The sequence below is a fragment of the Amblyomma mixtum genome, chromosome 2, assembly GCF_055824585.1.
Source record: "Amblyomma mixtum isolate Tamu chromosome 2, ASM5582458v1, whole genome shotgun sequence".
In the NCBI taxonomy this organism is placed as follows: domain Eukaryota; kingdom Metazoa; phylum Arthropoda; class Arachnida; order Ixodida; family Ixodidae; genus Amblyomma; species Amblyomma mixtum.
Genome location: NC_143013.1, coordinates 283,080,866 through 283,098,687, shown reverse-complemented (window position 1 = coordinate 283,098,687; position 17,822 = coordinate 283,080,866). Strand labels below are relative to the sequence as shown.

The following is a 17,822-nucleotide window of genomic DNA, read 5'->3' as shown; positions in this document are numbered from 1 at the left end:
GGAGGAGTGCCGCGCCAGCTGCTGCTGAGTTGAGAGAGGGCGTGAAGATGACGAGCGAGAAACGCGGTGGCGTGCACACGCAGATGCCAGAAAGACTTATGAAGTTTAGCTTATTTATTTATAGAATACTGCAGACCCTAAGATGGGTCCAAGCAGGAGGGGCAAGAAATTCATAAACCTCGCAGAAAACTAACATGAGTAATAGGACACAGTAAAGAACAAGCAAAAACAACTCAGCAGCTATCAATAAGCAGTTTTGTCAATGACATCAATGTTGTTTACAACCTCAGGCGGGAATTCATTCCATTCAGTTATTGTGTGAGCAAAAATTGAGTATTTGAAATCACTGATTCTAGCGCTGCACGGTGTTAGTGATTCCGTATGACTAAACAAAGCTAAACAAAACAAGACAAACAAAAACGCTAAACAAAGATAAACAAAATCAAAAAATAGCAAACGTGCCAGCGCACCAAAGTCGCATTCAGCATAACCAGGCAAATCGGAGGCCCATTTTTTTCTTGAATGCCCGCAACTGGAGTTACTTTCCGACCCAAGTAATAAATAAATAAATAAATAAATAAATAAATAAAGCATCCCTGGAGATTTTTAACGACACTGTCCCATGTGTAGCCTAGCTGCAAGATCTTGACCTCCACTCACCTCATCGCGCGCCTTCCCAACAGGGCTCTCCTGCAGTCGTGACGCTTCCCTGGCCATGGCTGCATTTCCCGCTGCGACAACTGCCGGTGTCCGCGGTGTAGATCTGCTTTCGGCAGCTGGACTTGACCGTCCATTCGGAAGCGCCTGCGCGGCGCCTGCGCCGAGCTGGTCTCTTTGTGGAGCCGGAGGGACAACGTTAGACCTTCGACGCTGTTTCTCGTACTCCTCGCAAGTCTTGAACTCGTGAACGGCCTGGCACTTCAAGCACGTGATTTGTCCGCAAAAGCTGCAGGTCATTTGCAGCGTGCCCGCAGCTACGTATGCCACGAACGGGCATCCGGGATTGGCGCACTCTGCTTGAGTCTCCTCTTCATCGTCGGCGAACTGAGAGGGCTGACAAACAAACATGAGTAAAGCAAAAAGCAGCACCGGCTGGCCATAGTCAGGTTGACGGCACAACATAATCGAGGAAGACACGACGGAAAGCACTCCATACGTGCTGTTATCGTAATAAGCTGTTAAGCTATTAAGCTGTTAAGCCTCAATATACAGGCATTTTCACCTAAGACAGTGCACAGTGTTTAAAAATAGGCTTTGAGTTAGAAACCCGATTTTTACGGCATAGCATTGTCAGTGGTGTACCACATCAGAAACAAGATAAGACCTGCTAACTAGCAGGCTGGTTAACTAATACTGAATAGTTGACTTTTAACTATTACTGTTAGTCTCCTTAATTATTGAGACAACTGTAAGTAATATCTACAGCAGTGTTTAGGATTTCGAAAACTTGGTTACCCTCGGCGCAAATTTTGGCCACATCGCGCCAAAATACATGTGCTTCTAACAGGTCATCTTTAGAAGACAACTCCATAGGTTTTAGATTTCGACGAGCTTAAAGGGGTCGAATGTGTGAAACTTGCTGGCAAAGCATGCGAAGTCCTTTCGGGTGAGCATCTGAAATGGTGACATAATCGCCGGCTCAAATCTAGACGGCTACCAAGCTTCTCCGTAGCGCACAGCTCCAAGAGGGGAGCGCATCTTGACGTCATCGAAGGTACCAGTGCATTTCCAACGCATAAAAACTTGATTTCAAGGAAAAAAAAAAAACAACGCCATCGAAGGCAAAGGCCTCCGAGCGTTGTTCGACAGCATCCAACTAGGCACGGCAGGGTGTGGCTGACGGCAAGGGGAAGTTGAAATCCTACCCTCCCTGACGTCACACTGAGCTTCTCCACATTGCTTCGTTGCTTTGAGGAGAAGCCTAAAATTCAATCGTTGATTACGTTGTTTTAAATGCTCGCGCAAAGAAAAAAAAACGCATGCTTTGCCTGCAGCCTATACAGAACAAAAGAAGCTGTATCCTATATCTTGCTCCATAATCGATGACGCTGGGTAACCTTCACGGACTCGCAAAAAGCGCTGCAAACCTTGTCCAACCTACTGAAGAGAACAGGCAACCAGCCAATTCCGCATGACATTGGATGCTGCGGCATCCTGGCCAACTACAGAGCAGACGAAGTGGCCCGCAGAGGTCTACAGCGTCGTAACTATAAGCGCATCTTACCAAAATCAGATGCGTCCCAACTCGCCAAATAATATACACAGGATGAAAAGAACCTCCTCTGTAATTTGGCAAGCCATCATTACCGCTTTCTCAATTTCACTGACCCACAGATCAAATCAAGACTACCACTCGGGCTTTCGCGTCCTCTAGAAACAATGAGTCATCGCCTTCGTCTTAATGTTGCATTTACGAACAGTCTACGATACCGTTTCAAGCAAGCAGACAGACCTATTGTGACAACTGCGGCTCAACTGAGACTGTACTTCATATTCTCTTCGAATGTCTGGCGTACGCCAACGAGCGTGCGCCCTACGAACAATGCATGCAATCCATCACCAAAGTGCCACTCACAGTGGAAAGACCTTGATTTCGGTTTCATCCAAAGAACCCCCCCATTATACAGTGAACTATTACGTTACCACCCTCTGCAATGAGCGCACTTTTTTCAATGACTGCACTATTCCTTCCCCTACGCAGAGTAACATGTCAGCGAATATTAACGCCGGCTAAAATCTCTCTCATTAAAGAGGTCTCTCTTTTTTTTTTTCATGAATTCTTGAATAGTGCGGAAGTCTCGAAAAGTGGTGCAGCTATCCTTTAAGCCTGCAAGGCTCGGGTGGAGCCAAAAAGGTGAGGAATAATGGGGAGGGCCTTTGCTAAATGAAGCAATAAGTAAGTGGCTAGAGGAAGCAATAAGTGTCTAAAGAAAGCAAGAAGTGGCTAGAGGAAGCAATAAGTCTGAAGTAAAGCGAGCTTCATTCGTGCCCGCATACATACTCTCTGTCGGTTCTGCTCGCAGGTGAGGTTGAGGTTGCTGTGAATGGCATTGCAGCGTAGACAGGTGGTGCGGCGGCACTTGTAGCAGGGCAGCTCCGTTGCATTCTCGTCGACCAACTCCTCGTAGCCGCAGTCTTCGGTCGCACAATGAACAAGCATTTTGGCGCCTCCTGCGGCAAGATGCTGCGGAGACTGGTCGACAGGAACACCAAGGATAGGTGTGACAAAGAGGAACAATAATTACGAACGCACACTACGTAGATGGCGTGACAGAAACCTGAAATCACTGATGCGTAGGGACAGAGCTATTCACTGGCGAGAAGTTTAACATATAAAAGTATTCGGTAATGGTATGTAGCGGCGAAAGCGTTTACACCACAGGATGTCTCAAATACAGCCAATGATGTATAATCAGGCATTCATTTTTTCTTTAGTTTTCCAGACGAATCAATAGCTGAAGGCATTAGACCTTCACCTGAAGCAGTGCGATAAACTGTTACTTGTAAGACAACACTGTAGTCTAGCATCCTTCGTTCTCTGTCAGAGCAATAGACGATATGCGAAATTGCTTGGCGGTCTGGCAACACCGCGCCCACAACTTCCGGTTTCCATCTTGGCTCGGTCGAGCTCGTCGAGCTGGTGCATCGTTTGCTATGCGTACTTTCTTCTTGCGAGTGGAATTTCAACAGGCAAGCTTCAGCTGCTGCGTTGTTTTCACAGCTGATCTTTGACCAAATGTAGGTGCTTTCAATAAGCGCCAGCTTACTCCTACCGCGTCCTCAGCTTAATTCGCTTGAAGTCTCGCAATAATCGACACTCGAAAGTGGATTGGAAAGTCGAACCGTGACCCTGTGCTGTTGTCGTTTTAATGCTCGCATTAAAGCACCAGTTCAAGCATCACGCATTATCATGGCTAATTTATTCCCAGGTGGACGCGAATTCATCTGGTATAGGGTAGCGAGCGGTTATTTCGCGGTGAGTGCGCACGTGTGTTGACAAACTTCTGTGACAGTGCGAACTTTCGTTCGCGCCGTCGCCAGGAGCTTCGTGCATTGCAGTATAATCACACAAGACCCTCGACCATCTGCGTAATTCGATTCCTTTACTGTAATGTGCAATGCGCATCCGCGGTTTTCAGCGTCACCGTTTCATAGCCCGGCGTCGATCGGTTGATTTTCGCCACAATTCGTTAAAACCGCGTCCTGCTTAAGACGCAGTCAGTCGACATTAACAAGAGGAAAGTAGGCATGCACATATAATTCAAAATATTGTAAGCAAAGACGCAGCTTTTTTTTTTCAGATAAGCACTGAGCCACCGCGGCGGCTTGATTAGAGAAAGATGCTACAGCTGTAGGTGCCTGCACGGACTCGATACGCTGGTCAAGCTGTGTGTGCAGGGGCGGAATTAGCATGTTAGGTTGCTTCCGAAACTTAATTAGCTTACTCCCAAACTTGAACAAATGGCTTTGTTGTGAAGCAAGCTGTTGGAGCTTGCCACGACGATAATAAAATCTGATGGCCTGAAGCGTTTTCAGAACACTGTTGCCCGTACTTTCTATCTTAGAAATGCGTCCCTCCTTCATAATAAAGTAGCTATATTATTCGCTTCTTTTTTTTTTAGATTTTCGTCGCCGCAGATATCGAAGGTATAGGAATCCTCAAGAAATAAAGCATTCGCACCTCACTTTTTATACGTAGGGTGTATTGCTTCACAAAGACTCCTTAACGCGCATAACATATGCGTATGGTCCAGAGAGTTTGCTCGCCCTTCTAAAACTAATTGAACACGGGAAAATCTTAACTGAACACGTAGCAAACTAAGCAGTAATCGGCATATGGTTCTTCGAGTGAACTTATTTCGCCACGGCACGAGCGATTGGCCCGCTCAAAAAAATTGCCTTCTCTATTACGTTGTTCAAGTATGCGTCTATATATATTCGCGCCCGACCGGAGAGTTGATGAATGCACGAAATCGGCTTCTAATTTTGATCAGAGACAACAAAGGCTGTGGTCCTTATCTTAATTTAAACGCAAATCACCTCGAGAGATTTGTCAAAAATCAGCGCAGAAAGCGAAAGCTGCGCACTGATCCGCGTGCTGACACATCATCGCAAGGCGTTTTGTGTTACTAAAACGTTGGGACGGAGTAAAGAAATAGAAAAGCGAAAAGCTGGAACGCACCTAGTTCTGGCACGCATCGTAGTGTCTTTTCACAGTGGAGAGGGTAGCGCAACACTGCATCGGCATTTTACTTTTCAAACGAAGCGCAGCCGTTGTAGCCCAACGCTGGGCAGCGGTTTCGTTTTCTGTACCGTACCAACATGGAGGACTTAGTTCTCGGAGCGCCGAGAGATGGCGCTGCGCATTTCGCATATCGTCTATTTCCGCTCGTTTCCCCGTACTCCACTGAGCTCTGTTTACAGAAGTGGCAAATAAACGGCGACAACGTGAGATGCGACAGCTCGCCTCTTCAGATCGCATCGGCATGTAGTTGAACTGAATATCACATGTAATTTGTGCAGCGTACACACATTCGGAAAATTATGGCAGAATCCCGGGCCCGCAGCGAGCATTCAGATGTTATAAAACCGAAACTATACGAATACGTAACCTAGTTACACCGCCAAAATGACCGCATTTTCGTTGACGAAGGAACCGTTATAAAAGTGGTCTGCAGACTGTCTATAGTCTTCTTATAGACTATTGCCTTCCTATAGACATTCCTTTTGTCTATTGAGAGTTATAAATTTACAATAGACAGAAGTCTACTAAAAGTGTATGTCCATAAATCTACCGACTGTCTATAGACTGTGTATAGGGTTTGTAGTCTTTGGGATTTGTTCATAGAAAGTATATAGACTATCTAAAGATATTTTTGTAAGGGAAACTTCAATGTTCCGCTTACGTGTGCAGGTGATCTTGCCTTCCATGTGGCTGCTCCAGTGGATGGCGCGTACGCTGCCCCAGGGCTCTGACAGGCGCCCTCGAAAGAAGGCCTTGATGGTTTCAGTGGGGGCGATAAACGTTCCGGTGACGCGCTGCCTCCGTAATTCTTTCTGGTCCCCGGAGAGAAGCTACCGCCTTTGGGGCTTCTGTCGTCCCAGCTTGGCGAGCCATAAGGGCTAGACGCTGCCTGTCGCTGAGCCCGATATGTTGAGCAGTTGACACCCTCGTGGGCAGCCTTACACTGCACGCAGTTCATGTGATGACACTTTCTGCACTTCACAAATTTCTTGCCCGGCGTCGTCGGCAGCATCTCGCCGCATCCTTCCCACCGGCAGATCATCTCTCTAGTCTCCATGACTTAGCTGGCGGTGTAAAGGTGAAGCAAAAAGCCGCGCTCTGCAAACAGAAAGAAAAGTACACCATGCACTGAAAGCGACAACCGCACAAAAAGTTCCGTGTCAGCTATGGGTATTATATAGCACACGGACAATTTTTCGCTTGCTGAGTGAGGCAAGTTCCAAGGCTGCAGATATTGCCGCATAATTTCCTCGCTGCTCTTCAGGAACTTTTGCAAGCGTTAGACGATAAAGGAGTAATCACCCCTCCAGGATGGACAGAGAGCCTGATAACGGAAGACGGTCCAGCAGCCAAATGATTGCAGCAACTACAGCGCCATATCTGTACCTTAATACCCCTTTTTTGATGTCTTAATATAGTGTATCTGAAGATGGCGGTAACCTTTGTGTGATCTATATTCTCTAAAGACAAGCTGATAAGTATAAATGAGCTACCCTTGGGCTGACCATAGACCCTTGCCATCGGACACTGGTAGTCGACGCGGCTATGCTTATGTCCAAGCGCAATCCCAGATACGTGACGTGTTGCAACACTGCGTAAACAAACACCCGGGGCAACCATGTATCCAGGACTGTGGGTTCCCTGACAACTAGCACACTTTGAACGTTGACCTCAAATGCTGTCAGAGCATTTGCGCTTTGCCATCCTGCTATCTTAGCATTACCATTCACACTTAGCGGAGATGTATCCCTCCACGTCAGGAACTACAACGCCTGCCCGCGCTCAATCGCGGCATACTCAACGAGAGAGTCAAGCTAGTGAATCTCCCGCCGAAACGCCGAAGATACAGATGTGGCCCAGAGTTGATACTAATTAAAAAAGTACTGCTGGTTAGTCAGCACATACCTTTCCAAAGTACCTTGTGCCGAAAATAATAAAAAAATGTAAACAAGACGAAATTAAATAGTCGTCCAGAAAACAAGCAGTAAATGTACACTTGAAGGGTTATTTTATTTTTATACTATAGCGATGAGCATACCTGCGTCGTAAAGGAAATTCAGTATAGTTTTATACTTGGGCGGGCACACGTTGAATTTGCCGAGAGGCATATAATGGCTCCTTTAAAAGCAACAACTGAGTGTAGGTACGCTATACCTTACGTCACTGGATGACAACTGCAGGTAGCAGATACGCGGGTGAACGTGCGGGTGAACGTGCGGGTGAACGTGCGGGTGAACGTGCGGGTGAACGTGCGGGTGAACGTGCGGGTGAACGTGCGGTGAACGTGCGGGTGAACGTGCGGGTGAACGTGCGGGTGAACGTGCGGGCATACAGAGGCGCTATAAGTTACAGCGCCTCTCAAAGCCGACAGAAGCAGTCGCTGGTTTGTGGCGCCTGCCTAATGAGGAAAGCAAGCATTTTTTTTTTCAGAGCAAGAAGACATTCACCATCGGACCTGCCTGTTACCGAAAAAGGACAAAGCTGCCTTGGCCTCTTATATTTTATGTGTGTTGCTACGCAAGTCAATGCACCGCATTTTTTGCGTGTGCGGAGATTTTTTGTTACTCCTTACCACCGTGCTCTACTGTTCTTACCAGCGTGTCATTCCCGGATATATTCCCTTTTGACAAATTTATCATAGATTTATTTACTAATAAATTCAAATTCAAATTCTTTATTTCTGCCTTGTAAAGATACAGACAGCGGAGGCGCAGAAAAAGCTGAGAGACAGCTTGACTAAGCCGCAGCCCCTTTCGCTTGGCAGCAGCTTGACAGCAAGGCTTTTAATACAAAAGGCAGTTGCAAAGCGTGATAACAAGTATACAATAATGAGCAGGTACAAGAGAAAACGAAAGAACATTATACAATATTGACACAATATTCACATTGGGCAGACACAGGTAATGGCAGCAAAGAAAAAAAAAGAGAAAGAAGAAAAAAAAGCACAAGACAAAAAATCCTACATGCTAGCATACAAAGCACGCAAAGACCTGTTTGACGAACTGAAAAGGTCAAAATTATTATATATATATACGCGTTTAGCAGGGACGGAAGAGTGAACTGCAGGCGTTCTCTACCCGAGTTTAACCGTGGGGTCGGGACTATCCATTTCTCCGCATACCTTGTTGTGTAGCTTGGATCTCGGGTACGTAGTTCAGCAAGATTACGCATGTGGTTTACATTTCTACGTGTTTCCAGTTTAAACCGGACACTCAAGCGATATTTATACAAGTTGTGTATTTTTAGCACACCACTTTGTAGAAAGAGATCTTTGCTTGGCGAGTCCCAGGGGACATTGTAAACATGACGAAGAAACTTTTTCTGAAAAATGTAGATACGCTGAAGACAGCTAACCGTAGCTGTGCCCCACACTAGATGGCAGTAGTTTAAATAGGAGTAGAAAAGTGAATTATAGAGGGGTAACTTTACTGTTTTTGGAATGACGTATCTGAGCCGACTTATGATTCCGGTTATTTGAGCCAGTTTCGTGACAATATGGTCCGTGTGGTGTTCCCAAGACATGCTGGAAGAAAAAACTACTCCAAGGCATTTAAATTGTTCAACTATGTCTATACGTCGCGAGTTTAGTTTAATCTCGATGGGGGAAGGAAGTACTTTGTTTTTAGGACGAAATATGACAGCTTTTGTTTTCTTCTCATTTATACGCATGTATCTGGATTCGGACCACTTTTGTAATTCACTCAAGGTGTCATTGCATTCCCGAACAAGGAGATCAAGATCATTTCCAGTAAAAAAGATGCTAGTGTCGTCAGCGTAGATAATAAATTTAGCGGCGGAGTTAATGTTGGAGATATCATTTAGGTACATATTAAAAAGTAATGGTCCCAATATACTACCCTGGGGAACGCCAGAACAAGTTTTAGTTCAGATGTCACATTTTCTATGCTTACAGCCTGTTTTCTATGCGAAAGATATGATTTCAGGATCATTTGAGCCAGTCCACGAATACCACAACGCTCCAAGTTTTTCAGGAGTACACTGTGGTTTACTAAATCGAATGCCTTCGAGAAGTCCACGAAGACACCAATAACAAAGGCCTTATTTTCAAACTGTGTTAGTATATATTCCTTTTGATCGAGTAGTGCTAACTCGGCAGATTTATTTTTACAAAACCCAAATTGATTAGGTGACAAAAGGTCATGTTTATCAATAAAATCAGACAACCGTGTATACAGAACTTTTTCGAAGGCTTTCGAGAAGATTGGGAGTATCGATACTGGTCTATAATTTCCTAAATCATTGGGGGTCTCCTTTCTTATACAAAACCGTTACTTTGGCTATTTGCATTTTTTTAGGAAATGTGCCCGTAGTAAAGCATAAGTTAAATATATCTGCAAGAACAGGGGCAATAACTCTTATAACATGCTTGACAGGCCTCACTTGAATGCCGTCAATGTCACAGCTATGGCTGTTATTTAGGCTTTGTACGACTGATATAACCTCCTCTGTCGTAACTGGGTTCAGAAATATTGTGTCCCTATTGTAAGAGCTAAAATAGGTGTTGAAATCACTTGACGGGGTGTTATGGGCAAGGGTGGTAAAAAAGTTGTTGAAGGCATCTGCCAACTCTCTGCCGGATACATCTTTATTATCAAGCTTTAAAGCCCGCGGGGCAGCCTGTGGTTGCTCACGCCTCAGTAAGAAATTCGACCTTGACCACAACAGATCGTGGCGACCATTTTTAATTTCAAGAAATGTCGCCAAGTATTCCGCACGAGCGAGACGTAGCTTTTTTGTTAATCTATTTCTGTATTTCTTAAAAATGATTAGGTCATCTGAAGAACGTGTGTTTAAAAAGATTTTGTACAGTTTGTCTTTCGTTTTAATTTCTTGGCGCAACTCAGAAGATATCCAAGGTTTGCGAGTTTTACGCTTTATCGCACGCACTTTTAGCGGGAAAGAGGAATGGTAGAGCAGTTTAAATACTCGGAGGAACTCATCGTAAGCCTCATTTGCGTCACTGGTAACGTCAATACTATCTCACTCAACTTGTTCCAGTGAGCTGTGAAATGAATTGAGGGTAGCATTGGCTATACTTTGGTAGTTCGCTTTCTCCTGTCGGTACTTTACCAGTCTAGTCTTATTTATGCATGCAAACACTGGAAGGTGGTCACTGATCGCACATGATATTACGCCCGACTCAACTATCGGTTGGGAAGTGTTCGTAATCAGCAGATCAAGTGGGACTATGGTGGGACTAATAAAAAGACAAAATCTAGGGGGCACTTAATCGCTCATTACGTGTGACAGTGCAATAGCATCACTCTGCGTCTACCAACGAGTTTGCGCTATGGGGCCGACCCGCTACACCCCTAGATTTGTTGGTCAACGGTTCGACTCCTGTTCGACGCCTGACTCACATCACGACTAGCAGTTCTAGACTTGATGCAGAGTTACGCTACCGGCCCCGTACTAGTGTGACGATTTGGGGAGCAACAATCTTTTACTCGAAACCACATCACTGGGCAAGCTGGTGCGTCATTCTAGGGGTATATGTACTATATGCTGTGTATTGTCTCAACGGCAACGGCTCCGATCGGGGTTGGAGTCATCTCTCGACACTCAAATGTATTTTATTCATTTGTAGTTGGTGCAGCTGTAAGTACTAGCAGGCTCTGGAACTAGTACTGACTATTATTGGTTTATTTCGTGTATTCCCGCCTTTTTTCACGTCATACCGTTTTGACCAATCGTGAATTTTGGAACGCTACTTTTTGGGTGACGCTGGGTTTCGTGTCGATGAGCCTGTCCTTGCCCCTGCCTGTAACCCTCCAGTTACTGCCGCCCATTTAACCGTGTTTTCCATGAATACCCACAGACGTTAATTAGAAAACAACACCAGTTTTCCTTTGCCGCTCCAGCCTTGCCGAGCCATGATATGCGCACAGCTACAAGCCGCGGTAGAAGTAAGCTGCTTTCTGCAGTATCGTGGGGCGGTTGCCGGACAAAGCTTTACACTTCGCTAGAGCTGCCGATGCCTGCCACTGATTGAAGCAGTAAAGTGGCTTATGAACCGTCGGCACTCTGAGCCGGTCGCTCAGTGATAAAGTCGTCTTTCAAGAACCGCAAGTTTCACGACCAACGTAGTAAGTCAGAGTCTATCAGCAAGCACCTCCATAAAGAATTTGTACTCTTTCGGGCGTGTAACGCAGCGCAAGAACAGCACCTGCCATGGAGGCACCTGCAATACGCAGGCTGCGCACAGGTTCGCAGATGAACTGCTAGGTGGCGCCACTCGTCAGCTCACAAAAGTGGAACGTGTGCGCTTTAAGCGACGCTTCCCCACAAGGTGTGCCTCAGATGCGGAGAAGTGCGCACGAAGGAAGACGCTTGAGCGTTATGGGCGACGGTAGCCATGGCTGGTTGACCTTGTTCTACGTCCAAACTCTGATATCTTAGTTTTATTAGTTGTTAAGCTGTTTTTGGCTTAGTTGTCTTCTTTGACTGCAGCGTGTGATCACTGTTTCACTTTGCTGTCGTCTCCTTGGTTGCTATAGTATCTCTTGTCATATGGTTTTCCTCAAAGCTCAGCTCACAATCAAGCAAATACTGGCTTCTCTCCATAATCACGACCGATGAGAGAGGGCTCTTTTCGGTGTTTCGCGTTGCATCCTTGTTCCCACGTCTCCGTCATTCAAGTTTAGTCTAAAAACGATGCTTTTTTCGCAGAAGACAAAGTGCAAAGTTTGGCATATAAATGGACAAAGTGAATAAACGCTGAAAATCATTTACACAGAATTACTGATGCATGCAAAGGCCCATACCACCGTTTCAAACAATTAACTGGAAAAAATGGAGTCATGGAGATGAGACAATGAGACTGAAGAAGCACATTGCTATTCGTCCGCAACTTTTGATTATGCAAGTACACACATGCACATTCCTATGGCGGACTGAAATGACTATAGACACCAAATTTCATTGCGTGTTTTCTTTCAAGTGATGCGCTAGTCATTACATACATGGATCACCGCGCGGCACCGCTAAACAATTAGTAATTGAATTTCTTCTCTAACGCTCTTTCGATTTCATCAAGCGAACGATAACTGTGACATGTAGTTGACTTTTAGGTGACGTGAGGCACGGAAAACGTGAGATATAAACGCTGATACGTAGTTTCAACCCACTACAGCATTCAAACCAACCTGCTTTAAGAGCAACCTGCTTCAAACCAACCTGCTTTAATTACAACAAACGACGTATCAAGGGTTATGTTGTTTTTTTGTGCCTGACGCGACATAAAGTTCAACTACACGTCAAAGCCATCGTTCGCTTGATGAAACAAATCAAAACAGCATCAAGAAGAAATTCAAATATAAGTTATTTAGCGATCGTAGGCGAATACAATGGTGTGCTCCGTGTATACCAATAGTTAACGCATCGTTTGAAAGAAGAAAACATGCAAGCAAAAGTTTGTTGTTTATAGTCCATGACGCCCATGAATGAACACACAGGAGTGGGCGAGCACAACCTTCATTCGGAACACGTTAATGATGCTTATTAGTACAAACAGTCATACGAATGGTTTATGGAGGATTAACGTCCCAAAAGACTTAGGCTATGAGAGACGCCGTAGTGAAGGAGTCCAAACATTTCGACTACCTTGGGTTCTTTAACGTGCACTGACATCGCACAGTATAGGGGCCTTTAGCATTTTGCCTTCATTGAAATTCGACCGCCGCGGCCGGGATTGAACCCGCATCTTTCGTGTCAGCAGCCAAGTGCCGTAACCACTGATCCACCGCGGCGGCTTCACTCATACGAACGTTATTTGTTGACTCAAGTCACTCAACGAAGATTACGTCAGCGAATAGCCCGCCTGTACAAACAGATGCGTGCGCATACAAATGCCAAGTGATGTACCCATGCCCATTCACCCATGCATGTATACAAGACTCGCATACCTAGCTTTGCAAAGGGCTCCTCACATGCATAAGAAGAAAGAAGACGAAAGATGGCACAGCATGTTATTTGCACCGCAAACACTGCCTTCTCGTTGATGCGCAGCTCGATCTGGAGAAGAAATGCCTGGTTTCAATCAGGAACCGATTATCGCGCTCTAGTGAATGTTCGACCAGACATGCGGACAGGACTTTTTTTTTTTTCGGGAGGGATCAAGGCAAATTCTTGTATCAGGAAGTGTGTGCGTGAGTGAGCTTGGGCGTTCGCGGGTGGATGGAATACCCCGCGGATACCATCATGGATACGTGCCTGGACTGGGCAGCTGACTATTTGCAATAATGCGCTCTTAATTAAGTTCAGTGACCATCATTCGTTCGTCAGTACATTATCTAGATATAAGTGACGGGTTTGCTCCAGTCAGCTACGTGGAAAGTAGTTAAAAACCAACAGAAATAATTGGAAAAACCTTTGCTTCACTGCCTAAGAGCAATGTAGTCGCTCGGTTGGCTGCTCATTTTGAGGCCGCGCTCAGAAAACTTTGGGACATCAAACGTGGACACGTCAAAGACACTTCTTAACCCGGAAGAGACGCATACGTTCACATTTTGCTTTCTAGATCCGTGTCCGAATCTTTGCTATGCAAGTCATCTTACTACATCAGATGCTGTAGTCGAAGATCTAAATGCGCTACGCGTAAAAGGAGAAAATGTATTTCCTTAGACGTCATGCACTCTTATCTTTGGGCCGAGCCACGGTACCGGAAACAAGTTGAATATAAAATATCGTGAAGAGTTTTTTCGATCCTTAGTTTTCCCTGAAGTAAAAAAAAAAAAAAACGTATCGTACACATGTGCACATGAAGCGACCGAAAAAAAACCGTAAAAGAACTATCCGGTATATCAACGCGGCCAAGTTCCATGTAGGTACTTCAGTAAGATAGGTTGCCCGGCTGGTTGGTTCTGCATGTTAACTTGTGAAACAGGCGGACAACATACAAAAAGACATACAAACATACAAAAAGACAGGCCGACAAGAACAGGCGCCTGTTCTTGTCGTCCTGTCTTTTTGTGCGTGTTAATGTATAGCACCTTGTTTCAAACGTTAACCAAGCTCCGTGTACTGCTGTAATGATCACGCTAAACTCCGAGGTCTTAAACCGTGGTATGAAGCTAAGTTGCCTGAGATGTTGAGACAAAAAAAAGTTACACTAATTTTGATCTTATTGTCTTTCACTCATCAGTCCATTCCAAATCCTATTCTATTCTTATTCCATTTCTATCTATAATAGCTTTTCTTACTCATATTTGCCGAGTCATTGTTGGTTACTTTCCTTTTGTGCTGAGTCATTGTTAGTCCGGCGTCTTCCTCTTCTACCCTACGAGTATAGAGGAAAAGGGGAGAGCGGGGGATGATGGGAAGGTGGAAAGCGGGGAATCGCTGTGAGAAGCGGAGAGGCTTCACACAGTGAACGAAAGTTATTGCTTTCGTTTCCCTCAGAATGATATTGTATTAAAATCATTCTAGGCAGAAAGAGAGAGAGGGTACAAGAAAAGGCGGGCAGGTTAACCTGGAGAAGGTACCGGTTTGCTATCCTACACTTGCAGAAAAGAATGCGGAATTAAAGAGGAGGGTAAAAAATTGCGAGTAGTTTAGCATTGCTAACCACGAAATTTTGTGCGAAAGCAGGTTTTTACAGGTGGACACCAACGAAACGTACTATCGCGGGCGAAGTAGCAGATCTTCCCTCCAACTTCCAATCGCTGCCACTCTGCGCGGGGGGCGACACCTTACAAATCACTTCCGGTGTCGAATCCGGCGTAGTGGGCCCTTCTCGAAACCAGAGGTGCTTTGTCAGATGCAGCCCCTCCACGCAGAGTGGCCTAGATTTAAACTTGGGGGGGGGGGGGGGGGGGGGGGGGCTCTTACTTTTACGCATGATAGTACGTGAAAACGCGATTAAAAGCCCGTTTCCTTTCCTTCCGCGACTTGCGCACAGATGAAAGTTGACGAAAACGACGATGGGCATTGCACAATGGGAGAGTATGGTGCAGTTTAACGCGAGGCGTGATCGGCTGCGGCGATAGAATAGTGCCTCGTGCAGAGGCCAGCGAAGCTATAGCGAACTAGAATCCTAATTCTAGTACACTATAAGCGAAGCTAATCTGTTCGCACCGCCGCGGTTTCGAAACCCTGTCGCGGTAGTATCTATTTAATTTCCCCAGGTTGGCCAAGGCCACACTCATTCAAAGTACCGTTTATTTCCCGCATCACGTGACTAACTTGAGAGGCTTCACCACACATCGGTACTTTTCAGGTTATGAGGCCAATAGTGCTTTCGCACCAAAAGAGGACTAAGTATAGAAATTAAGTAGGGACTTTGTGTACGGCCCAGGTATAGCCTATCGTACAGGCGCGACACCCTTGAGAAGCGCAGGATTGCCCGGCAGGCCTTAAGAGAGGTGCAATCCCTGCGATCAACGTCCGAGAATATTGGCCCCCACCTGTGGACGGCAACGAGACGATCCAGTGCTGGGCATAGTGATTGTTTCTCGCCACTTGATACAAGACTTGTACAGAGGACGTGTTCTGTCGTCTCGTCATATGTGCAGATAGCGCAGGCAGGCAGTGCTTTCAGCTTTAAACCGTCAAGAAAGGACGAAAATAATTTTGTAGTGAGAAGCAGCGAGATAATTTGTTATTGTACGACCGAAGGCTACATCCGTTCCGCAGATAACGGAAGCACAGCTGAGTCACCGCCGCTCGAAGTCGCCATTTTGTAAACATCTGAAGTTGCTGCTTCCTAGCTCGCCGGCGCACACGGAAGATAAGAAGAGTGCTTTGCCTTAAAAACGGAAATCGCAAGCACTCTGCCGAAAACTACAGACCGAGTTAATGGTCTCGAATCCTTCACTTTTATACTGACAACGCTGCAAGATGTGCGCGGTGCTGCTTGTCGAGGCAGATCTTCCAAAACTAGAACAAAACGTACTGCGAGCCGACACAAGGTATTAGTTATGTATACTAAGACACACACGCTTCACTTGTAGCCACTGGTAACAATGTCTTTATTGCTTCGATTCGATGCAGCGTATCAGTCGTGAGCGGTCTAGCGCTCCAACAGTGGCCTTAAAAAGGGTTAACGACAGTTAAGATCGCAGCACGCCTGCACACAGTGTTTTGCAGTGCGTCCATTCCTGACGCCTGTCATTAGATCCATGAAGCTGTTTAACTGGCGCGAATTGTTCCCGAGTGCTGCGATTCGCTGGCTAGAAAGCCTATCCGTACCGCAAAAGTACCTACGAGTAACGGTTATTATTCGCAGCCAAGGAACGTTGCTATGCAGGCGAGGTATACCCTTATCGAAGTATGGTATAGTATCGGAATAGCAAACAAGGCGAAGTGCTTGCCCACTCACCTTCACTGGCGTCGATGCCAATTAGCTCTTAGATTCCAGATGAAGAAGGGGCAGAATACTCCACGGCGCCTGCATCCACTGACATGACGCGCAAGCACGGCGTTGAGCGCTGTGCTTTCGCAGCGTGTTGCGAGGGTTCCCTTCCTCGTTGAGCCCCCAAGAATCGAGTACGCGAAGGGGTGGCTGCCACGGGCGTGTTGCTTCGCAGTCTGGCTGATAAGCTGGCAACGCGTGAAGCAGCGGCTCCCGGCGGGAACTGATAACGAGCAGAGCGGCCATCAGCGCTGTCGTCACTCGCCGCATATCCTGCCAACTAGAGTACGCGCGCGAGGGATGCGCGCCGGATCTGTGGCGCCAGATTTGAAACTGTTTCGGCGCCAGCTGGAGCTAGCCCTGTTTCTCACAGCCGTACAACGCCCTCTTTGAACCGCCGAGGTCGAAGAGTGCAGTAAACGTGTTAGGACCCAGCCAGAACTTACGCTGCAGTGAGACTACACGATGGCGGCAGTAGCCGTTATGCAAGTCAAGAATGGTGCCCGCCGTGGTGTGGTGTGTGCGTGTGTGAAAAGGCTTGGCAACTTCGTGACGTCCTCGCACCACGAGGCAAACCTCAGGTTTAAATTGACTTTGAACTCACGGCGTAGTGACGGGACTGAGGTCAGTTGTTTGGACTTCAGCCTCACTGCTTGAGTTTGTGGTTAATAGAAGTGGGCAATGCACAGGTAGAGCAGTGAGATCGAAACCCTTCCTTACTGGCGACCATTATCGGGGCACATGCTGCTGCTGCAAGAAATATACTTGAGGAAAACGATACAAAAAACAAACAAAAGCTCATAGAGGCCTGTCCTTGAACTTCCCAGCAAATGGTTTTCACATCCGCGAGGGCAAACGCCAACGGAAACAACCTGACTAAACTCGGAAGAAATGCACTGACCGCCACACACTGGGATATAGTTAGCTGGTGCACTAGTTGTCTCTAGGCTGAACGTGTTGAGTGGCTACACATGTCCTTTACATAATTTGTCATCCCTATGGTTAAAAATAAACGCTCTTCACTCCTGAAACATGGAAGAACAAAGGAATGGGGGTCGCACTTTTCACTAAACGCGTGCGGAAGCAGTTTTTTTTTGTTTGTTGTGTATGTGGCTTGGTTTTCGAGGGTGCCAGCGATGGCCTATAGGCACCAGGATTACCAAGGAATACACATACGCGCTGCACAGAAGGAACGCATGAACCTAC

At 46.2% G+C, this 17,822-nt stretch overlaps 1 protein-coding gene across 1 annotated transcript in view; it reads right to left on the bottom strand.

Annotated features, from left to right (window-relative positions):
* Positions 1–16,825, bottom strand: part of LOC149364248 (uncharacterized) — a 79,656-nt gene extending 62,831 nt beyond the window's left edge. Inside the window, exons 1-4 of the mRNA XM_089568655.1 lie at positions 16,584–16,825; positions 5,907–6,343; positions 3,002–3,193; positions 661–1,053 (exon numbers count right to left, since the gene is read on the bottom strand). Of these exons, the coding sequence (XP_089424781.1) occupies positions 661–1,053; positions 3,002–3,193; positions 5,907–6,302 (981 nt within the window). The 5' untranslated portion in view covers positions 6,303–6,343; positions 16,584–16,825. The remainder of the gene's footprint in view (positions 1–660; positions 1,054–3,001; positions 3,194–5,906; positions 6,344–16,583) is intronic.
* Positions 16,826–17,822: the final 997 nt, after the last annotated feature.